The sequence below is a fragment of the Lepisosteus platostomus genome, chromosome 6 (genome assembly GCF_059453375.1).
Source record: "Lepisosteus platostomus isolate fLepPlt1 chromosome 6, fLepPlt1.hap1, whole genome shotgun sequence".
In the NCBI taxonomy this organism is placed as follows: Eukaryota; Metazoa; Chordata; class Actinopteri; order Semionotiformes; family Lepisosteidae; genus Lepisosteus; species Lepisosteus platostomus.
The window spans coordinates 14253524-14277845 of NC_142616.1; the positions used below are offsets into that span (position 1 = coordinate 14253524).

Consider the following 24322-nt stretch of genomic DNA (forward strand, 5'->3'; position numbering starts at 1 on the left):
CTAACACACAGCGCCACCGGATTTAATAATGCCATAAAAACGCTATAAAATAATGTGACTAGGCACAGAACAAGTTTACAGCACAGTACAATAATGAATGCTGACCATGACTTTAGAAGCATAAATTGCCTTACACTCAATTTAAACACAAGCTGTCTTTAGCCCTTTAAGCTGGTTCATACAGAAATGTAGAGATCCAGGCTCAGAACACACAGCTTCATTAGCGAATACATATGCAGGACAACTAGAGAAGACGTTTTACAGAGGATGGATTTTTAGAAACATCCCATCAGTGACATCACTGAAGTCAACTCCTAGGTACTGTAACTGTCGTGTGGATAGTTTCACAAGAATCAGACAAAGGTTTAAGCATCACTTGTTCTACATAAAACTGCAAAAAACAACAACAACCCATAATGTACTTCTTTGCGGCTCTGTTTGCCCAAATCATATATTCACAACGTGAAATCTAGAAAATAATATTACGTAACCAAAATCCGCAATATGGAAACAGAACCTGTGTAATTGTTGATAGATGATGTACTCGTAACATTTTTACAAGACGAACTACAATGACTTGTATGTACTTGATATCTCTAATCAATCCACGGCGACATTGTTAAAAGCAGAGTCCCAGCACAAAACGAAACTAAAACGCATACCGTTTCGCGCTTCTTATTAGTTGCTCAAAAGTAATTTGACCGTATGAAATGCATAATATAAACCTAGAAACATATACGTGAGCAGTACTTAAGCACTGTAGTATCGGTGTTAAGACATACCTCTCAAATACTGTAAATCAAGTTAAAATATCTCAAGACCGATTCTGGTCATAATGAAACCATGTTTCGTGTATGTTTTCTTTAAAGTACCGAGACCAGCCATATACTGTATGTTTATGTTCCAAAATTAATATCGTTTATGGCCTTCACACGCGTTGCAGTATGCTCCTATTCTTTTTATGCTCAGCTACTAAGATTTCCCTTCAGTGGTAAAATTAGATATGAATATTCAATACTTAAACGGGCACAGTTAAGACATTAAATATACATATACATACTGTATACAGTTCAGTTTTCATAGGGTAATATGTTTATGTTCCTAAATCAATCTCTTTTATGAGCATGTGAAAGGCATGGTGAATCGATTCTCAAAAATTACTGTACTTTGCATGATTGGAAACAAACGCGTGATTGCGCAATGCTGTGGTGTTACTTTTACAAAGACGGTCAATGAAAAAAAGAATGTTGACCAGGGCAATACTTTGAGTTTACACTTACAGCTTGTCCAAGGTCATTCATTATTAATACTATTAGTAATATCTTCGTTAAAGACTTTGATGGCCACAGCTCAAACATGAGAGGTTGAGCTTTATTAGCTGCACCTTGCGGAAATTCCGGATACTATTATTTTGCTTGTCGTATTATAGGAGAATTTACGGTAACTCGCGGTATTTACCGGTTACTTGCGGTAGACTGCGTACAGCGTACCGGAAAATAATGCGCATTTTGAATGGCTGCATCTGTAAATGTATTGCACAGGTCCCTGGCATATATTGCACAAAAGTGTTTGTAAACGGGAAAAAGAAAAAGAAAAAGAAAGAGAACAGATGTAGCAGTCGATGTGTAGATGTGTTTAGTCCAGAAACAGGTCACTGTCGATGTTGCCTCTGCCAAGACGCAAGGTGGATGCGTTGTACAGTCTTATGGCAGACGGCAAGAATGACCTCCTGTAGCGCTCCCTGTCGCACCGTGGATGAATCAGTCTATTGCTGAACGTGCTCTTCATTCCTGCAAGCCTGTCATAGAGGGGATGGGAGAAGTTGTCCATGATGGCCTCTAGTTTGGACATCATTCTCCTCTCAGCCACTACCTCCAAGGGGTCCAGGTCAGACCCAATGACAGAGCTCGCTCTCCTGATGAGCTTGTTCAGCCTTTTGGAATCCACTGCTCTAATCCCAGAGCCCCAGCACACCACTGCGTAGAAAATGACACTCGCCACCACCGACTGATAGAACATGTGTAGCATCTTACTACACACATTGAAGGACCTGAGCCTCCTCAAGAAGTAAAGTCGGCTCTGTCCGTTCTTATAGATGGCCTCGATGTTCTTAGACCATTCCAGTCTATCGTCGATGTGCACTCCCAGGTACTTGTACGAGTCCACCATCTCCACGCCACCCCCATGGATGTAGAATGCGAGAAGACAAAGCTTCAGTGAGAAGGAAACCGCCAGAGGAACTTGGCTTTGCTGCCTGATAGAGTGTGCAGGTGCACAGACAAGCAGCACTGAGGTCATCCTGAGGTGCAACCAAAAACAGGGGACCGAGCCCAGGAGAAGCGCACAGGCGAGGTTGAGAACGCAGCCCGGGTCAACAGCAGACAGTACAGGCCGGGAGGGGCCATCAGTAGGACAGAAACGTTACATCGAGGGAACGAGTTACAACTTGTGCCCACGAGATAACGAGTTCGTCCCCACGATGTACAGTTCCCGCGCACGAGATAACTCCATCGTCCCCTCGCTGTCTTTCACCCCTGCGCACGAGCTCGGCTTTTCCTCCGGTCCCTTCGCGTCACGGTGGCCGCGCGCACAGAGAGCTCCTGGGCGCCAGCAGGTCTCCGGGCTCCGGGCGAACCAGGTTCACACGTGACCGCGTCTGGATGTGCGCGCGACAGCCTGTGAGCGAGCGGCTGTCAGCACCGTCACGTCTGGGTCTCGCGGCCGGAGATGACGCCGGGTGTGTTCATGTGCGCACGACTACCGCGCCACAGAGAAAAACGTAAAGCGGTTTTAAAAAAAAGATTTTTTATTTAAATACAAAAAGGGAAAATGCAACAAACGGGGGTTTATACATACAAATATACAGATGTCTCAACACGACACAACAAGGAGCAACAAGTGGATGAAACGGGGGAAAAACACTTTGTCCGTAGTACAGAGGTTATGTGGTGATAGAGGTTACATTCAATAAGTTTGTGCTTAAAGACGTTTGTAGACCAACTCACCAGTCTTATTTTTAAATATTTTCAGTGAATCAGAGTACAGCTTGAATGCGTTAGAAAATTCTTTAAAGCTTTCGGATTCTGTTTTACTCTAAGCGTAAGTATGTAAAATTTCGCACACGAGAGAAGAACATTTACCATCACACGGACTTCGTTTGGATTCGAGACACCGGGAACAATATTGTAGCGCCCTCGCCGGGCGCTGCGGCCGAAGAGCGGCGAGGGGCAGGGCGGGAGTAATAATATTAATAATAACTGCTTACACTTCTATAGCGCTTTTCTGGACACTCCACTCAAAGCGCTTTACAGGTAATGGGGATCCCCTCCACCACCAGCAGTGTGAAGCCCCACCTGGATGATGCGACGGCAGCCATAGTTCAAGTTCATGTTCAAGTTCAAGTTTCAAGTTTATTGTCATTACACTCATATACATGGTATATGGTATAACGAAATGCTATTTAGCTAGCTCTCGGACAAAAACAACAACAGATGATGTGCAAAAAAACAACAACAGGTTATGTGCAAAAATATGCATCAACAGAATAAAATAAAGTTAAAATAAAAAAGTTAAGAATAAAATGAAGTGCGCCAGAACTCTCCCCACACACCGGGTATCAGTGGGGAGGAGAGCAGAGTGATGAAGCCAGTTCAGAGGGGGGTTATTAGGAGGCCATGGTAAAGGACAGGGGGAAATTTGGCCAGGACACCAGGGTTACACCCCTACTCTTTTTGAGAAACACCCTGGGATTTTTAATGATCACAGAGAGTCAGGACCTCGGTTTTACGTCTCATTCGAAGGACGGCGCCTGTTTACAGTACAGTGTCCCCTTCACTATACTGGAGCATTGGGACCCACACAGACCACAGGGTGAGCGCCCCCTGCTGGCCCCACTGACCAGCAGCAACCTTAGTTTTTCCCAGGAGGTCTCCCATCCAGGTACTGGCCAGACTCACACCTGCTGAGCTTCAGTGGGCTGCCAGTTGTGGGTTTCAGGGTGATATGGCTGCTGGCTATACGAAGATATGTATAATGACGGACTTTTAAGACCTAAGATATATGTTTGATTATTTTAAATGAAACAAAAATTGAAAATAAAAATATTTTCCAATATTCCTACATCAGTCTGCATCTGCGAGATGGTAGAGTTCCCAATGTTTTGCAGTTGAGTTATGAACTACCTGGGTCAAACGATTACTTCTTCAGATTTCTAAAAAGGACACTTCTCTGGGATACTGAGAGATGCTCGTTAAAGCCTCTTTGTAAGAACATGCAGTTGCTGGGTCATGTTCGCCTTTTAAGGCTACACCAGCAACTCTCCTGATTCGGGTATGATATTGGAGACAAATGTAATTTTCCTGTTCACACAAACACACAGAAGATACTGCTATTAAATACAGAAATCACCACCATCCCACACTTGATTACGTTATTTATGTTATGTTATTACATGTTACTGTTATTGCTATTGTGTAACTGTCTATTGTCTTATCTTCTGTCCTTTTTATATACTGCACCTGAGTGACTAATGAGAAACACTTTTCATTATATTATGCACCTGTGTAAGTTTAATGACAATAAAGTTGAATTGAATTGAAGATACTGATATTAAATACAGAATCCACCGCCATCCCACACCCGGGCAAACAGAGGAACAAAACTGCAGAATAGTTCCTCTCGCACCAGCTTGAAGTGGGCTGACCGGGATTAAACTTGCGTTTAGTTTGAAGGCTTCATGTGTTTCTCTTACAAAGATATTGACAGCAGAAGATTTGTGCGAGCTCAAGGAAAAAATGGCGGACAAACGGTTTACAAAGTGAAGGCTGTGAACACATTCACAATGTACCTGACACACGAGGCACGTGTTTTCGTAGCTCTGGGGTGGTGAAGACGCTGCTCACGGGCCAAGTGCGTATTCGAACCTCGAGCGAACTTGCCCGCGGTCCCGGCTCCCGGGTGCTGGGTTCAACAGAACAGCGAGCGGCACCGGAGAAAATACAGCCCCTCGCGAGAGAGAGAGAGAGAGAAAGAGAGAGAGAGAGATCCCAAGGCTCCCGATCCTACTGGGAGAGGGAGGAGGGAACTCAGTTGATCTGGCAGCCCAGTATGTGATCTCCTGTCACAGCCTGAGGAACAGTGAGTCTGTCTCCCAATAATGCTCCAGCCGCCTACAGAATATGTCAATATTTAATAATATGTCTTTGTTGTAAATGTCTGTAATATGTCTGTTACTTCTATTTTTTGTTTTGTTTAATGTAAATATCATTACTTTCATTTGCTTTGGCAACACTGATGGTACCCATCGGTCATTCTAATAAAGCACCTTGAATTGAATTGAATTGAGAGAGAGGGGGCTTCCCGTGGAGAATCCCTCAGCGGTGCGTCTGAGTCACACGGCGCCTTGAGAGTCTATTGTAACGAACGGCCGACATACAGGTTTTGTTATTTACACACCACACATACAAAAACGAAAACAGAATATTAAGACAGATACAGGAATAGACACTTCAAAGCCAGGGGAATTCATACGTATAAAAGCTGAAAATGATACTTTTTACATACTGTATGTCCACTGTATGTCTTGCCTGTTGATTCTTTACATTTCTAGTAGGATTTAAATACAACAGGAACTGCCGGCATACGGGCTGTAGGAGCTGGTTACAGCGCGGTGACGCCACCGCCCTCTGCTCCCCTGCGCGTAACAGGGATGCTGACGCCGGGGCGGACGGAGGTCTTCTCTAACTCAGCCGGCAGGACCCCTGTCGAGAGACGCCGGGGACCCGGGCTCGATCCTGAGGCGGGGGACGGGACCGCAGGAACCCGAACTCGCTGCTGATCGCGAAGCACTGCGCTTCTCTGGGGGTTAATGGGAGAGCTGCGTGAAGGTGCCCCCCTACAGACAGCACAAACGATGAAGCCCACCTCATTCGTTAGTGCTGCGTTTGTGCCGTTGAAAGTAGCGTTTGTGCTGCTCTCGTTCCCGAGAAATAGCGCCTTGTGTTTCCGGTGATCACGTGACCACAGGCGGTGCCTTTGACCTCCAGTGACCCCGTCTGCCGAGTTCAAGCGCTGTGCCACTGGTGCGAGAGGAACTGTTCTGCAGTTCTGTTCCTCTGTTTGCCCGGGTGTGGGATGACGGTGGATTTTCTAAGAGGCTTTAAGGAGCACGTCTTTATGCCTCGTAGCGGTGTCCTTTTTAAATATCTGAAGAAGAAATCAGTTACGCATTGTCTCCTTCTTAAATAAACACAGGAATCCTTCCTGTCTGTCGAGGCATCCGGAAGATCCGACCTGTCTAAATGCCACGTATTTAAAAAGACTTTTAAAGCTCTTTTTATGCAAAGCATATCTGGGAACATGAAAAGCAACCAGGGCTGCGGTGAGTTTCATCGTTTGTGCTGTTTGCTGGAGGGGTGACAGCCTGGAGCTTGACATGCAAACTCGTCCTGGGCCATTACAGTGCGCAATGCAAAAGACATGACTTCACCTGGGAGAAACATGATGACTTAATGATCAACACATTTGTATTCTCTCGAACTGACTACTGTAATGGAACAAGTAATAGGTTTATTACATGCTGAAAAAAAAGAAACCAGCTCCTACAGCCTGTATACAGCCCAGCAGTTTCTGTTGTATTTAAATCCTGCTACAAATGTAAAGAATCAAAAGGCAAGACATACATTGGACATACAGTATGGAAAAAGTATCATTTTCAGCTTTTATACTTGTGAATTCCCCTGGATGTAAAGTGTCTATTCCTGTATCTGTCTTAATATTGTCTCCGTTTTTGTATGTGTGGTGTGTAAATAACAAAACCTGTATGTCGGCCGTTCATTACAATAGACTCTCAAGGCGCCGTGTGACTCAGATGCATCGCTGATGAATTCTCCACGGGAAGCCCTCTCTCTCTCTCTCTCTCTGGCGAGGGGCTGTATTTTCTCCGGTGGTGCGCTCACTGTCATATCTGTCGTATCTGTGTCTTCAGAGGGCAGGGTGGGCCCCACGCTGTATTCTACACCAATGACTGTGGAGATCAGGTGGTCAGTGTTGAGAGAGAATACAGGATGGTCTCAGGTTTGAGAAAGAAGCTGAAACAGATTTAGCATCCTTAACAAGGTTCGGTAAGTCATTCCCCAGTTTAAGGGCTGTGTGACTGAGAGCTCTGCCACCTGCACATTTCTGTTCATTTGACGGGTTTTGAGATACACAGCATCCTTTGACCGGAACAGTGTTATTGATGCTTACGGAAACGTAAGATCACTTAGGTGGCTAAGCTGTCTTCGTATGTGAGCACAGACCCTTGAGATGTATGTGGTGTCATATGAGAAGCCAGTGCAGTGAAGGCAGGACGTGGATGATGTGATTGTGCTTCTGTGTTCTAGTCAGATCATTAGAACAATTCAATTCTTTGAACGTTCCTAAGCTGGAGTGGACATTCTGAATTAGCTGTGTTTCTGAGATGTGGAAAAGAAACACCAGGCACCCTCTTTCTATGAGAATCAACATTAAGCTCAGGGTGAAACTTTTTGCCGAGTTACTGTACAGTATTTTTCACTGTTTCTGTGATGCTCACAGTGTGATCAGCCACATTAGAAAGGGGCTGTGACATGTGATGATTAACTTTTATTGGCCCAATGATAAGGACTTCAGTTCTGTTTATCCGGCAATAGTTAGTAAGTGGCTTCCAGTAATTTCTGGGTTTCCTGTGTTTCATTTCAGCTTCACATTGGTTCTGAAAGTGAACACTTATCCAAGACGTACTGTTTATTGGGCATGTTGAAACTGGTTCTTAGCCTGAAATCTAAAACCATTAGAAGGGTTACAAACAACAGGAGGCCATTCACTCAGTCTAGCTACTGTAGTTAATAATATATCAATCTGGTTTAAATCCTTCTTTAAAACTAAATCCTGTTGGTTTTAAAGAAGCCCAAATATAATGATCAAGAACACAGTTGGACAGTTGTTGACGTTGACCCAGAGGCGCACAACCGGCTAAAGAGCTGCCCCTTCCTCTGTGTTTCAAACCTACTTCACTCAGTAGTTTAAACTAAGTGTGAAGTATAATGAAGAGGAATGCGTGAAGATACTCTCACTTTTTCTACGAAAGCTATAGTTTTGGAAATCTTTTAAATAATGGTGCTCCTACAGAAGTCCTCCAGTTGAGCGATCTGCATAAAGGACCCACAGAATCTAAAAGCTTCGCAACTCAAGGGCAAAGTACCCATAGATTGTGCCAAAGCGATTTGAATCAAATGGCTTTTTTTATTCCTTTTATTTTCATCCTCCTTGGCGACGAGGGTGTGGTTTCCATCCCCAGGGGCGACTGCTTGGCTGTAATCCTCCGATTTTACTGTTTTGTTTTTATGTTGCCTTTTTTCTTTGCTGGCAGAGTTTATTTTTGTCGTCATTCCGTAAGAATAGGGGCAGAAGCTACAGTATATAAAGAGACGGGACGTGTGTGCCGCTCATCTCAGACTGACACCCCGCTTCGCTGTGAGCTGGTGAGTCAACACGGTGTGCGGTCCTGGCTTCAGAGCCGCCGGCCTCTGGGCGCCTGAGAGGAGCCGTTCCGAGGGCTGATTCTTATTATTTTATTATTATTATTAACTCAAAGGAAATTGGGCTGCGTTCTGGCCCGATGAGCTGATTTATCTCAGATGTGGAAATCGTTTCTTATTCTTATTCTTGAAGGGGTAGCATGAGCTCATTCCTCTTTTGAAACGAAACTGCAAGTATTCAGTGAAAATGAAATACTTATGGGTATGATTTTGACATTTTCACTCTGTACAGACCCCAATATTGCTGTCGTACTCCAACAAGATGAAGTCGCTGCTGTTCCTCGCTGCCGTCCTGCTGCTGTCTCTGAGCTGCGGTGAGTTCGCTCTGTCTCCGAGCTTCATGTGACTCTGTGTTATTCACAGTGGTCACTCACTGCCCCTTTTATCAATACAGCAGGTACTGACAACAGTTCTCCTCACACAGACAGACTGGTCATTTCAGACAGGATCAAGGACACTGATCTCACAGACAGACTGGTCATTTCAGACAGGATCAATAACACTGATCACACAGACAGACAGACTGGTCATTTCAGACAGGATGAAGGACACTGATCTCACAGACAGACTGGTCATTTCAGACAGGATCAATGACACTGATCTCACAGACAGACTGGTCATTTCAGACAGGATCGATGACACTGATCTCACAGGCAGACTGGTCATTTCAGACAGGATCAAGGACACTGATCTCACAGACAGACTGGTCATTTCAGACAGGATCAATGACACTGATCTCACAGACAGACAGACTGGTCATTTCAGACAGGATCAATGACACTGATCTCACAGACAGACAGACTGGTCATCTCCGACTATCAATAACACTGATCTCACAGACAGACTGGTCATTTCAGACAGGATCAATGGCCGTCATTATGAGTTTCAAACAACTTTGAACAGCACTGGGGGAAAATTGGGGGCATTGAACACAGAAATGTTAGTTTTTCCATGGTTTAACATGTACACATGCAGTTATCGAGAAGTAAAAGCAGAAATTCCATACTTTTGCCTCACATGAATCTTTTGATACAATTAAAATTCCATTAGTTAATTCAGTGTCTGAAAACTGAAGAAAACCTCACAAACAAGGAAGAAGGGAGAGAGATGAAGCATACTCTTTTAGGGTGCCAGGTGTTGGCAGAAATGAAGTAGAAAGAAGCGATTCAGTGATGAGGTGGAGCGATGAGAGAGAGGCCATACCTGCTCACCAGACTCTCTCCTCTTGACTCTGTCCCCCTGGCCTGCAGGAGAGGCCCTGAGGTGTAACAACTGCATGGGTCAGCGACAGGGTGGGGTCCCTGGCAGCTGTACAGTGCAGACGTGCACGGGTGATAACACCGTCTGTGTGTCTGCGATCTTCCGCCCTCCTTTCTGTAAGTCAAGATACTGGGTCTGTCTGCTGGCTTGGTCAGTGTGTCTCTATCAGCTAATACAGACAGTGTATCTCTATCACCTAATACAGACGGTGTGTCTCTATCACCTAATACAGACGGTGTGTCTCTATCAGCTAATACACACAGTGTGTCTCTATCAGTTAAAATGGACAGTGTGTCTCTATCAGTTAATATAGACAGTGTGTCTTTATCAGCTAATACACACAGTGTGTCTCCATCAGCTAATACACACAGTGTGTCTCTATCAGTTAATATAGACAGTGTGTCTCTATCAGTTAATATAGACAGTGTGTCTTTATCAGCTAATACACACAGTGTGTCTCCATCAGCTAATACACACAGTGTGTCTCCATCAGCTAATACACACAGTGTGTCTCCATCAGCTAATACACACAGTGTGTCTCCATCAGCTAATACACACAGTGTGTGCGATCTTCCGCCCTCCTTTCTGTAAGTCAAGATACTGGGTCTGTCTGCTGGCTTGGTCAGTGTGTCTCTATCAGCTAATACAGACAGTGTATCTCCATCACCTAATACACACAGTGTGTCTCCATCACCTAATACACACAGTGTGTCTCCATCAGCTAATACACACAGTGTGTCTCCATCAGCTAATACACACAGTGTGTCTCCATCAGCTAATACACACAGTGTGTCTCTATCAGTTAAAATGGACAGTGTGTGTCTATCAGCTAATACAGACAGTGTGTGTCTATCAGCTAATACAGACAGTGTGTGTCTATCAGCTAATACAGACAGTGTGTGTCTCTTACAGTTAATCTTCAGAATGTCTCTTTAATATATCAGTGTATCTGTTTGACACTCCTCGTGTCAGCTTTGTGTGCTGTCTTGAAGGTCAGGTAAATGGCTCAGCCCAGCGAGAGTGCAGTCTAACCACCCCTCTCTGTGTCTCTCTGCAGCGGGTGCCATCCGGAGGTGTGGCAAGTCCTCAGAATGCGCCATGCTGAGCATGGGAGGGAACTCCAGGGTTTCCTGCTGCAAGACCGACCTCTGTAACTGAGCCGTGGCGGGGGGGGGGGGGAGAGACCCCTCTGGGTCGGGCACGGGGAGTCTCTTGTTGTCCCAGGGGGTCGTTCTTACCTGATTCTGGCGAGTGGCATGAGTGGGAGTAGGGCTGTGGTGCTGTGGAGCCCGTGTGGAGCCCACAGTCCCTGGACACTGTGTCTGTGTCAGACTGCTGTGTGTGGAGCAGACAGCCCCTCCTCTGATGTTAAACTCTCCTGCAATAAACTGGATTGGAATCAACATCACACTCTGACTCCCTCTGTTGTGTGTGTGTGTCTGTGTGTGTGTGTGCGTGCTGAGATAACTGATCGAGATGATTAATGACTTATCTCACCTCCCTTGCTATTGAGTGCATCTGTTTATTTTTTACTTAATTTCATCTATTTTCTGTAATTCCCTTCGACAGTGATGTCCGTGCATCACTTTGTAAGTTACGAGAAGCAGGGATCGTGGGAATGTCTTGAGACTGACATATTTACACGTCTGCTTATTTCCACACTGATCGTTCATAAACCTCTGTGAGAATGCGAGAAGACAAAGCTTCAGTGAGAAGGAAACCGCCAGAGGAACTTGGCTTTGCTGCCTGATAGAGTGTGCGGGTGCTCAGACAAGCAGCACTGAGGTCATCCTGAGGTGCAACCAAAAACGGGATCGCGCAACCCAGGAGAAGCGCACAGGCTGTTTAGGGTTCTGTAGCATTCCAGTTTATGTTGTGTGCGTGTGTGCATGTGTGCGTGTGAGATATTGTTGTTTGATCTGTGCTGTGATGTGGTTGAGTCTGGGTTGTGGTGCTCTAGCAGTGCTGTCCTGATGCTGGTAGTGTCGGTGTGGCTCAGGTCAGTGAGCCTCAGGACCAGCTGGCTCAGGGGGGCTCTGTTTTGGGCTCAGCAGGCCTTTGTGGTGGTAGGAATTTTGGTCGCTGGTTTTAAGGTGTAGCCAATACTTTATTACTCTTTTCTGTATGTTTATCAATAGTGGGTACTGGCCTAATTCGGCCCTGCACCCGTTGTTAGGTGTTTTCCCTGCACACGGAGGATGTTTCTACAGATCTCCATGTGCAGAGTTTCTGTGGGGTGTTTGTCCCATTGAGTGTACTCCTGGTCTGTGAGGGGACCCCACACTTCACTGCCGTATAGGGCAATGGGTTGGATTACACTTTGAAATATTTGGAGCCAGATTCTGTCTCTCTCTGCGGGCGCGGGAGTGCCGTGCTGGCTGTGCCGAAGTTCAATAAAGCGCAGTTTTTCACTCAACGAGTGTCTGAGTCACCGAGTCCGTCCTCGCCGAGCCCGAATATATTACAATAAAAATCAGCCCTCGGAACGGCGAGTTCAGAGCAGTGTCGTGGAAACCTTTACGGTTAGAATAAAGGAGCCGCAGAAAGTATTCTCGATTACTCAGTAAGGTCTTTATTCATATTGCAATATGGGAAAAAGCCATCACCCGTTTGTGCAGAGAAGTGAAAGCTGATTCAAAAGCAAGCAGGGAGAGCCCTTGTTTTATATCTTTTTTAAGCTGATGCAACACTTCAAGGACAGGCAAAGCAGTAATTTTCCATTCCTTATAGGTTTTTGCTTTAGTTTAAGCAAAGAAGAGCAGTTATTCAAATAGTTTCTCATACTCCCTTCTTCAAGCAGCAGAGATAAACATTATTAAAACATCCCGTGCCCTTGACGAGTTGGGTGCTCTCACACTTTGTTCTACGTATCCGGCTGCTTCTGCAGCACAGCTCTGTCCGTAAACAACATTTTTAGTAATGTAACGCAACGGGGGCTCAGGCGGGCGCCCTTGCCGCATCTGGTCGGCCCCATCCCGACTGGAGGCTCGAACCCGGGACTTCCGCGTCTCTCTGCAGCGACCTAGCCCCGTGAGCTAAAGAGAGATCTCTCTACAGCCCAGTAGCTGTGGTCCTGCTATCACAGGGAAGTGCGGTGACGTCACCCGCTCTGGTACGCCGGCTCTTACACACAGTGCTTGTCGGCCGTAAGCGTTACAGTATAAAACACTTTTTATCAGTAACTTTCCATTACAGCAGTCGAACCGCCTCCTCTCAGGCGCCCAGAGGCCGGCGGCTCTGAAGCCAGGACCGCACACCGTGTTGACTTACCAGCTCACAGCGCACACGGGGTGTCAGTCTGAGATGAACGACACACACGTCCCGTCTCTTTATATACTGTAGCTTCTGCCCCTATTCTTACGGAACGACGACAAAAAAAATAGTTGTCGTTTTGCGAAACTCTGCCGGCAAAGAAAGGAAGAAGATAAAAGCAAAACAGTCAAAACGCAGGATTGCAGCCAAGCGGGAGCCCCCGGCGATAGAAACCACGCCCCTCCATCCCACAGAAGCTCCGCTATGCCCGCCCCCCACGGTAATAAGGCCCCACGCCCACGTCGCAGAGGACACGCCCACTCATCCGTCCTTCCACGCCCTCCGGTAACGCCCGGTTGAACGTGCGACAAGCGCCTCGGGGTGATAACACAGGCACGGAGCCAGCTCATTCCCGTTAGTCATTTGTGTGTTTTTTGGGGGATGACTGCCGATCTGGGAAGAATCGTACATCGCAGGAGTACACCGAGTGCTATTGTGCAAGAGTGGACAACGAGCCAGAAAAGTAGTCCGAAGAAGGAGAAAAAGATGGCTAGTTCTAATAGAGGTGTACACAGCAGGTTGGCATTTGACTTTTCCATCTGTGCCGATATATGTTCGACATCTGTGCCCTCACACCCTGAAGAAGGCTCCACGGCCGAAACGTTGTGTTTTCTTTCTTCTCTTTTCAGCAGGGAATAAACCTATCACTTGTTCCTTTGCAGCCTACTCAGGCTGACGCAGCTCCCCTCCCGATGTTGAATGCTGTGAATGTATTTTGCTTTTACTTTGCTTATCTTTACTTATCTTTTTGGCATTTATAACAGTGACTCAATCAGAATCGGTCAAGTGCAAAGCAGTCCCAGGTGAGACAAAAGAGCACAAGACAGCCCAGAGACAAGAGGAGTTCATTCTGCCCATCTGGCCTGGTAATAGTTCATTGATCCCAGGATCTCATCCGGCTGTTTCTTAAGAGAAGTCAGGGAATCAGTTTCAATAACATGGCTGGGCGGCTTGCTTCACTCTCCCACCACCCTCTATGTAAAGTAGTGCCTCCGGCTCTCCATTTTAAATGCTCTTCGGTGTAGTTTCTGCTTGTGCCCAACTGGAAATTGCACTTGGTGGCAGAGGAATTTAGCCGCGGGTTTCCAATGGTCTGAACTGGTAGGTGTTGCTTAACTGTTGAACCAGTTTGGGCTGTCTGCCTGTCAATGTCACTGGTAATGCAGTGGAAGGTCAGCGGTCTCTCATGAAAGCAGTGCTGTCACAAAGCAGTCTCTGCTGAGGTTTGAAGGCACTGGTCACCAGCAGATACGGGCTGAACTGTGTCTATTGGGATTTGAACCAGGAGTACTGTGATATAGCTCGTGACCCGGCCAGGGGGGGGTGGGAGCTGTCCTGTTTCTTTTACTCGAGTCCCGGGAGTGTTCTCCTGCACTGCTGCGTCTCTCTGCTGTCCATTTTTCATGAGACTGGACACTTTGATTTGCGCCATGTCTGCAGGAAGTCATTGTGACTGTTCTGCTCTGTCACTGTACTGTACTGCTGTCTCACTGTACTGTACCACCCTGTCACTGTACTGTACTGCTGTCTCACTGTACTGTACCGCTCTGTCACTGTACTGTGCTGCTGTCTCACTGTACTGTACCGCCCTGTCACTGTACTGTACTGCTGTCTCACTGTACTGTACCGCCCTGTCACTGTACTGTACTGCTGTCTCACTGTACTGTACCACCCTGTCACTGTACTGTACTGCTGTCTCACTGTACTGTACCACCCTGTCACTGTACTGTACTGCTGTCTCACTGTACTGTACCACCCTGTCACTGTACTGTGCTGCTCTGTCACTGTACTGTACTGCTGTCTCACTGCTGAAGGGTTAACAATTTTTTCTCTGTACACCATGTTCAGCAAAACACTATCAGCTGCTGATAAGATCAGGGCGCTGCAGACACAAAGAATAGCTTGTTTTAAGAATCCCAAAGAATTGTTTTTGTGCAGAAGGCCAATTGTAACTACCTGTTTTTAGAAAACTCTGATATACTGTAGTTCAATTACGTAGACATCTTCTGATTAAAGTAGAAGTTTGCTTAACAAATAGAAATGAATTAAGATTATTTTTTTTTCTTTTTGAGACTTAAGCTATTTGTATTCCTCATCAAGTACAAGGTCAGCAGTAACCTTTCTTATCAGAACCAACCTCCTAATAGCAGTTTCAAAGTTGCACAGTGACAGAGGGACACACTTCAGACAGTGCAACACAGTACAGTGAGACAGCAGTACGGCACAGTGACAGAGCGACACACTTCAGACAGTGCAACACAGTACAGTGAGACAGCAGTACGGCACAGTGACAGAGCGACACACTTCAGACAGTGCAACACAGTACAGTGAGACAGCAGTACGGCACAGTGACAGAGGGACACACTTCAGACACAGTGCGACAGTACAGTGAGACAGCAGTACGGCACAGTGACAGGAAGACACACTTCAGACACAGTGCGACAGTACAGTGAGACAGCAGTACAAAACAGTGACAGAGTGACACACTTCAGACACAGTGCGACACAGTAGAGTGAGACAGCAGTACGGCACAGTGACAGAGCGACACACTTCAGACACAGTGCGACAGTACAGTGAGACAGCAGTACGGCACAGTGACAGAGCGACACACTTCAGACACAGTGCGACAGTACAGTGAGACAGCAGTACGGCACAGTGACAGAGTGACACACTTCAGACACAGTGCGACAGTACAGTGAGACAGCAGTACGGCACAGTGACAGGAAGACACACTTCAGACACAGTGCGACAGTACAGTGAGACAGCAGTACGGCACAGTGACAGAGCGACACACTTCAGACACAGTGCGACAGTAGAGTGAGACAGCAGTACGGCACAGTGACAGGAAGACACACTTCAGACACAGTGCGACAGTACAGTGAGACAGCAGTACGGCACAGTGACAGGAAGACACACTTCAGACACAGTGCGACAGTAGAGTGAGACAGCAGTACGGCACAGTGACAGAGCGACACACTTCAGACACAGTGCGACAGTACAGTGAGACAGCAGTACAGCACAGTGACAGAGCGACACACTTCAGACACAGTGCGACACAGTACAGTGAGACAGCAGTACGGCACAGTGACAGAGCGACACACTTCAGACACAGTGCGACAGTACAGTGAGATAGCAGTACGGCACAGTGACAGAGCGACACACTTCAGACACAGTGCGACACAGTACAGTGAGACAGCAGTACGGCACAGTGACAGAGCGACACACTTCAGACACAGTGCGACACAGTACAGTGAGACAGCAGTACGGCACAGTGACAGAGCCAGGGATTTAGGCAGCCGGAGTAAAAAGGTTTGCTGTGCAGAAATAGAAGCATGGACACCAAATGTATGTGCTTTACTGTTTACTCTTGCCTGAAAACACCACGATCAGCACCTTGTTCTAAAATCGTACGTGTACTTTTTCAAAAGATTCCTCTCCTGCTGTTTTTAATCATGTGCAACTTAATATTCACGTTTGTATTTCGACGGTTCTGCTCCAGGCTCTGTTTTAATGAACTTTGTCACGATTACGAAAATTTGGGTACATTTTGCTCCGCCGTGATTGTTGTCTTTGTTGAAAAAAAAAACAATAGATTGCATACGGTAGGATCTTATCCAAACTCGTCTTGGACTGGCCTGTGAAACGGGGCCGGAATATGTAGGCGGGTCCCGAGGTCCACCTGGGCGTGGTAAATGACGTGGGCGTGTCCCACACGACACTCTCTATTGCGAAGGGGGCGTGGTATCCGAGCGTTTGTTTTCGCAGCCCCAGGGTTGTGTTACGGTGAAACGTAGTGGGCTGTGTTCCAAACGCGTGTTGTTCTGAGTACACACAGAGCTGAACACAGGAACAGGCGGTTTAAACTGGAATTCATAAAATGTTTGTTTTCGAGTTTTACCGTTCGGGTTGTGCAAAACACTGTTTCGAAACACCAGGAGATCGACTATAAAAGAGAGGGGCACGTTACTCGCCGCAGACCAGATCCTAATAGAGTCCATCCATTGGAGAAAAGGTAGGTCTTTTGATTCTTATTCATTCTATCTTGATTACCTTTATTGTTGATAGGAGTTCAAGTCGTACTTGAAAGAGCAATGCAGCTGTTTTGTGTACAATCTAAATCAAGGGACGTTCTGTGAAAACTGTATAATGCTCTAGTAAACAAGTAATAGGTTTGTTCCAGGCTGAAAAGAGAAGAAAGAAAACACAATGTTTCGGCCGTGGAGCCTTCTTCAGGTGTGAGGAACCTGAAGAAGGCTCACACCTGAAGAAGGCTCCACAGTCGAAATATTGTGTTTTCTCTTTTCAGCCTGGAATAAACTATTACTTGTTCCTTTGCAGCCTACACATGCTGACGCAGCTGCCCACCTGCTGTAGTAAAACTTATTTAGAATACTGTGTATAATTTTGTACTGTGCACCCTTTGAGCACCAAGAAGTGTTCTGCACTGACAGGCTGGAGGAACTGAATCTCTTTAGTCTGAAGGGAGTGTCCCACACTGACAGGCTGAAGGAACTGAGTCTCTTTAGTCTGAAGGGATTGTTCTGCACTGACAGGCTGGAGGAACTGAGTCTTTTTAGTCTTGAACATGTAAGAATACTCAGAATATTCAGAATTCTTAAATGCCTTGACCAAAGCCAGCCCTGAGAATTTCTTCACAATAAACAGTGAAAAATCAACAAGAGGAATTGAAGACAGAGAGTAGGATGTGGTTCAGTCAGGACAGGAGGCACTACTCTACACAGAGGGTGGTAGGAGTGTGAAACGAGCTGCCCCGGTCATGTTGCTGGAGCCGATACGCTGGCTTCTTTCAAGAAACAGCTGGGTGAGACACTCAGATGAGATGCCAGCAGCCACGTGAGTCAGGTGGGGGCAAAACGACCACCTCTCGTTTGCAGTCCTTCGTACATTTAAAGTGCTCCTGTGCTGCTCTTTCACCCTGCAGTGTGCTGCTCAGGAAAACGCTCGGACGCTGCAGAGATGAAATCCCTGGCACTTCTGGCTGCTTTTCTGCTGGTTTTTCTTTCCTTTGGTGAGTCCACGTCCCCCGGAGCAGTCCCGCACAGTCAGACCGTCGGCTGTGCAGAGAAAGGGGCAGAGTGACGGGGCTTGGCTGGGGCAGGGTGGAGGCGAGAAGCACAGGGGTGGGGAGGCTCGGCCTGCTGTTGCTTTCGGGAGAGACGTCCAGTTCTGTGCAGGAGCCTCAGTGTCTCTGTCCCCCTGGCCTGCAGGAGAGGCCCTGAGGTGTCACCACTGCCTGGCTCCGGGACAGGGTGGGAGGCCTGGCAGCTGTCGTACCACGGTGGAGACGTGCACGGGTTTGAATGACGTCTGTGTGTCTGCGATCTTCCTCCCTCCTGCCTGTAAGTCAAGATACTGGGTCTGTCTGCTGGCTTGGTCAGTGTGTCTCTATCACCTAATACAGACGGTGTGTCTCTATCAGTTAATACAGACAGTGTGACTATCAGCTAATACAGACAGTGTGTCTCTTTCAGTTAATACAGACAGTGTGTCTCTATCAGTTAATACAGACAGTGTGTCTCTATCAGATAATACAGACAGTGTGTCTCTATCAGCTAATACACACAGTGTGTCTCTATCAGTTAATACAGACAGTGTGACTATCAGCTAATACAGACAGTGTGTCTCTATCAGTTAATATAGACAGTGTGTCTCTTTCAGTTAATACAGACAGTGTGTCTCTATCAGCTAATACAGACAGTGTGTCTCTATCAGTTAATATAGACAGTGTGTCTCTATCAGTTAATATAGACAGTGTGTCTCTTTCAGTTAATACAGACAGTGTGTCTCTATCAGATAATACAGACAGTGTGTCTCTATCAGATAATACAGACAGTGTGTCTCTATCAGATAATACACACAGTGTGACTCTATCAGCTGATATAGTGTGTCTCTATCAGTTAATACAGACAGTGTGTCTCTATCAGATAATACAGTGTGTCTCTATCAGATAATACAGACAGTGTGTCTCTATCAGATAATACAGACAGTGTGTCTCTATCAGCTAATACACACAGTGTGTCTCTATCAGTTAATACAGACAGTGTGTCTCTATCAGATAATACAGACACTGTGTCTCTATCAGCTAATACAGACAGTGTGTCTCTTTCAGTTAATACAGACAGTGTGTCTCTATCAGATAATACAGACAGTGTGTCTCTATCAGATAATACAGACAGTGTGTCTCTATCAGCTAATACAGACAAGTGTGTCTCTATCAGATAATACAGACAGTGTGTCTCTATCAGATAATACAGACAGTGTGTCTTTATCAGCTAATACAGACAGTGTGTCTTTATCAGCTAATACAGACAGTGTGTCTTTATCAGCTAATACAGACAGTGTGTCTTTATCAGCTAATACACACAGTGTGACTCTATCAGCTAATACAGACAGTGTGTCTTTATCAGCTAATACACACAGTGTGACTCTATCAGCTGATATAGTGTGTCTCTATCAGCTAATACAGACAGTGTGTGTCTATCAGTTATTTTTCAGAATCTGTCTTTAATATACCAGTGTATTATAATGTCTGTTGTCTAATTGTATTGTCCATGTCTGTTTGTTATTTGTGCCTATTTTTTTTCTCTAATGTTACTGGGTACAGCTGAGCAAGTAAGCATTCCAATACACGTGATGTATATGGCAAATAAAGAAATCTTGAATCTATTTGTTTGACACTCCTCGTGTCAGCTGTGTGTGCTGTCTTGAAGGTCAGGGAAGTGGCTCAGCCCAGCGAGAGTGCAGTCTAACCACCCCTCTCTGTGTCTCTCTGCAGCGGGTTACTTCCGGAGATGTGGCAAGTCCTCGGATTGCCCCATCCTGAACATGGGAGGCGTCATCAAAGCCTCCTGCTGTAGGACCGACCTCTGTAACTGAGCCGTGGCGGGGGGCGGGGGAGAGACCCCTCTGGGTCGGGCAGGGGGAGTCTCTTGTTGTCCCAGGGGGTCGTTCTTACCTGATTCTGGCGAGTGGCATGAGTGGGAGTAGGGCTGTGGTGCTGTGGAGCCCGTGTGGAGCCCACAGTCCCTGGACACTGTGTCTGTGTCAGACTGCTGTGTGTGGAGCAGACAGCCCCTCCTCTGATGTTAAACTCTCCTGCAATAAACTGGATTGGAATCAACATCACACTCTGACTCCCTCTGTTGTGTGTGTGTGTGTGTGCTGAGATGACTGATCGAGATGATTAATGACTCATCTCACCTCCCTTGCTATTGAGTGCGTTTGTTTTTTAATTTTTTACTTAATTTCATCTGTTTTCTGTAATTCCCTTCGACAATGATGTCCGTGCATCACTTTGTAAGTTACGATAAGCAGGGATCATGGGAATGTCTTGAGACTGACATATTTACACGTCTGCTTATTTCCACACTGATCGTTCATAAACCTCTGTGAGAATGCGAGAAGACAAAGCTTCAGTGAGAAGGAAACCGCCAGAGGAACTTGGCTTTGCTGCCTGATAGAGTGTGCAGGTGCACAGACAAGCTCAGCACACTCTGACCCCCTCTGTTAGGTGTGTGGGTGTTGAGATGATTGATAGTGACAGTGTATGTGTCTCTGCCCCATAACTGTGTCCATGATGTCCGCAGTATTCTCCTATAAAATGACCATGATGTCCTCAGTATTGTCCTATAAAATGACCAAAATGTTTTCAGTACCGTCTTATAGTATGACCAGGATATCCTCAGTACCGCCTTATAGTATGACCATATGATGATCTGAGAACTGTCCTGTAGCATGACACTGACGTCTTAATTACAGCCCTGTACAGTTTAAACATTTGCAAGATGCACAGAACACTGAACCCGGCGTGTTAAAGAAATGATCACTTTCGCTTTTGGAATAATCTTCAGACAGCCTTGGTTGTGATGGTTTTAAGTTCTTGCTTTGATAAGCAGCGATGTTCCGTCTTCGGTTTCACCTCGAGCTGTGCTCTGGCTATGAAGGTGCAGTTTTCTGACGTGTGACCCCAGAGGAAATTCTTGTTCAAGGGGGAAATTAGATGTCGGCCTCTAATGGTCCAAAGTTAAATTTATTGGTTCCGAGCTGCTCTTGTTCCCCAGATATAGTGCCTTGATTTTCAGGTGATCATGAGATTGTGTACAAGAAACTGCTCCGTTAGTACCACACTCTGAATATTTAACATAGTCAATTAAATTACTGGATATGAGGACAACAACCTGGACAAATATTGCAGGCATTTAGTCCAAGAGTATTTTTTGTGCAGTTGTGTGAATAGTAAAATTAAATCTGTCTCCAATATCTTACTATAACCACAAGAGTTGCTTCTTAAGACTTAAGAAGGCAACAGCAGGAAATTATTGCTTTTTCATTAAAAAGGGCTTTAACTACTATAGCACATCATGATACTTAGTCAATATTTTTTCAAACTGAAGAAACAATCGAAGCGGTTTTTCATTTTTATCCTTTTTAAATCAACATTCAATTTTAAACAAATAGATAAGACACGTTTCAACCGGTCGCTCGAGTTATGTTTAAAAGTATTAGAACAAGCAACTTCCTGCTTTAAAAGACCAGTGCTGTACTGGTGTTCGTAACAAAACCTTCTTAACAGTGCCTGGCTTGGTAGCCGAGAGAGAGAGTCTTGATCATCCCTGGTCAGCGGCCGAAACGTTGTGTTTTCTTTCTGCCTTTTTTCAGTTATGGAATAAACCTTTACTTGTTCCTTTGCGATAGACACACGGATTTCCACAGAAGCTCAAGTGTCAAGTAAGGATATGGCTGCAGGTACGAATGGGGACTTGAGTCTGCTGGTTTGGGGGCTGGGGAGTCGGTATCTGTGTTCTGATGGGTTTAACTGGAAATGATTAAACAAGGGGGGTGAAGGATCGTCCCAGATGGATTTTGCTTTTCGCGAAACACGTGAATGAGAGACGGAGGAGGAGGAGCTGGAAGATCAGCCCCAGGGACCTTCTGACACATTTTCACCAGTCTGCCCAGTTTGTTCTTGCCTCTCCGAGTCAGGTGACCAAACCAGCAGATCAGGGGAAAAGTTCGAACAAAACCCACAATGAATCATCGACCTTAAAATACTTCAGCTTCCTCAAGAAAAAAAAGATACTGTTGACCTTTCCTGAGGACCAGGTCAGTATTGGCTTCGAAATTAAGCTTGAAGTCCAGGACAGTCCCCAAGTACTTGCATTGCTCTACCAGCTCTGCTGAAGCTCCCCCCCATGTAGGTAAGGGTGGGAGTGCTGGGTGTTTTTCCTGAAGTCAATTATCATGTCTTTGGTCTTGGACCCAGTGAGCTTGAGGCGGTTTTGTTCACGCCAGGCCACAAACTCATCGATGACGGGTCTCTGGCTCCTTCGTTCTGCCTGCAGCAGGCTAATAATGACAGAGTGGCCAGCAGATTCGATGAGGTGTCCTGAGAGGTGATTGCTCATTCAATGGAACAAGTAATAGGTTTATTCCATGCTGAAAAAAAGAAGAAAGAGAACACAACGTTTCGGCCGTGGAGCCTTCTTCAGGTGTGAGAGAGACAGGGCAGTAGGCAAAGGTAAAGTAGCGGGAGAACAAAGGTTGGGAGGGAGGAGGAGTGAGAGGCGGGAGCAGGGGACAAAAAGAGAGGCCAATCAAGAGGTGAATTAGCTCATTCAATTGGTAGTGTAAAGGACAAAGACTAAGGGAGACAAAACACATCCTGTGGTGGGGGTGGGGAGGGACTCAGTGGAGGTATACCTTTTGATGGCTAAGACATTGTTGACTCCCACCCTCTGGGTTCTGTCTGTCGGGAGATCAGTAACCCAGCTGACCAGACTGGAGATGAAGAGCCAGTGCCCGTCACCAAGTCGCCCCCAGCCTGTCCAGTTTGTCAAATGCACAGGCGCAAGGAAATGCTTATTCGCATGTGTGCTCCACTGCAAAGACACTAAGGAAACACCCCAAAAAACATAAAACACCGGGCTGCAGCAGCAGCAGCAGCAACAACACAAGTCGGCACCAGCAGTGGCGGAGCGTCTGCGTCTGCAGATTTAAAGACACTGGAGGCAAGAGGAGAAGCGGGGCGGCGGGAGGCAATCCGGCAACAAACTCAACTGAGCCCCTGTGCGAAAGCCTTTCGAACTTCCGGGGCGCCGAACAGCGCACCCGTGGAAATGCAACTGCAGCGGACGACGATCTATGCCAGCACGCCTCCCGTTTAATTGGGTTGTAGATCGCAGCCTCACAACTGGACGGCACTTCTGCGTGGACGGTGCGAGCGGGGAACTGGCGGAGCCACGGACTGTAGCGTCTTACCCGCCAGCTCCTAATTAGCGCGTTTCGTTCCGCCTTAAATGCTGCTGCGGTGATGTTATGTCGCCTTTCGCCGGTAGATGGCTCTCTTCGGTCTTTTTTTAAATGTGCTACTCAGGATGCTATTACTGCACATATCCTCAGTAAAGGGGAAGGTCTATGCAAGTAGTGACTGTCCAAATTGCATTTCTGTATGAAATCGAAAATCGAAGACCACATGGCATGTGAGGATTTATAGTCAACAAAATAGCGCACCTTCTGTTGGTCTGCTTTTTAAAAAAACAGTACAGTAACATTTCCTGTACTTCAGGGTTTTGACAGTCTGTCACATGGTCTCTCACACCTCGGTGTCAGAATTGTGAGACGATCTTACAAGGGAGGGCCATAGCAAATCAGCAGAAAGTGCAATCACTGTTTGCCGATGCGTTCTCTCATGCCATGTTCAGGGGGTTATTGTCAGCACAGCGAGGGGGATTAGCTCAAATGGTAGAGCGCTCGCTTAGCATGCGAGAGGTAGCGGGATCGATGCCCGCATCCTCCAGCTTTTGGGCGGAGCGGTGGCACTGTGGCTAAGGATCTGCGCCTGTGGCTGGACAGGTTGAACTATAAATTTATACAGCATGAAATATATATGCTGTATAAATGGCTGAACCTGCGCTCTGACCCCCAGCTTCTCTCCCTGTCTGTGTGTCTCATGGAGAGCAAGCTGGGGTCTGGGAAAAGACGAATTCTTTATGCAATAAACTGTATATGGCTAATAAAGTAATCTTCTCTTAGAAAACGATACAGTAAAATTTCCTGTATTTCAGGATTTTGACAGTCTGCTACATTGCACCTCGGTGTCAGAATTGTGAGATGATTTTAAAATCGGGGGGGCATAGTCATAAGCAGAAAGTGCAATCACCTTTTCCCAGTGC

At 46.2% G+C, this 24322-nt stretch overlaps 2 protein-coding genes, 1 long non-coding RNA gene and 1 other non-coding gene across 4 annotated transcripts in view; 3 read left to right on the forward strand and 1 right to left on the reverse strand.

Moving 5' to 3' along the window:
* LOC148660489 (uncharacterized) overlaps window positions 1-13295 on the reverse strand; it is a 43094-nt gene extending 29799 nt beyond the window's left edge. The window contains exon 1 of the long non-coding RNA XR_015939797.1: window positions 13089-13295. This is a non-coding gene — a long non-coding RNA (uncharacterized LOC148660489). The remainder of the gene's footprint in view (window positions 1-13088) is intronic.
* On the forward strand, window positions 8390-11221 carry LOC148660492 (lymphocyte antigen 6S-like). The gene is made up of 4 exons (XM_088638004.1): window positions 8390-8501; window positions 8791-8872; window positions 9809-9934; window positions 10876-11221. The coding sequence occupies exons 2-4, from the start codon at window positions 8821-8823 to the stop codon at window positions 10974-10976; spliced, it is 279 nt and encodes a 92-aa protein (XP_088494130.1). The 5' UTR covers window positions 8390-8501; window positions 8791-8820; the 3' UTR covers window positions 10977-11221.
* A 3690-nt stretch (window positions 13296-16985) lies between the features above and the next one.
* On the forward strand, window positions 16986-20271 carry LOC148660493 (CD59 glycoprotein-like). Its single transcript, XM_088638003.1, has 4 exons — window positions 16986-17142; window positions 18073-18159; window positions 18359-18490; window positions 19927-20271. The coding sequence occupies exons 2-4, from the start codon at window positions 18108-18110 to the stop codon at window positions 20025-20027; spliced, it is 285 nt and encodes a 94-aa protein (XP_088494129.1). The 5' UTR covers window positions 16986-17142; window positions 18073-18107; the 3' UTR covers window positions 20028-20271.
* A 3602-nt stretch (window positions 20272-23873) lies between these two features.
* Window positions 23874-23946, forward strand: trnaa-agc (transfer RNA alanine (anticodon AGC)). Its single transcript has one exon. It is a non-coding gene; the product is annotated as a tRNA-Ala (tRNA).
* Window positions 23947-24322: the final 376 nt, after the last annotated feature.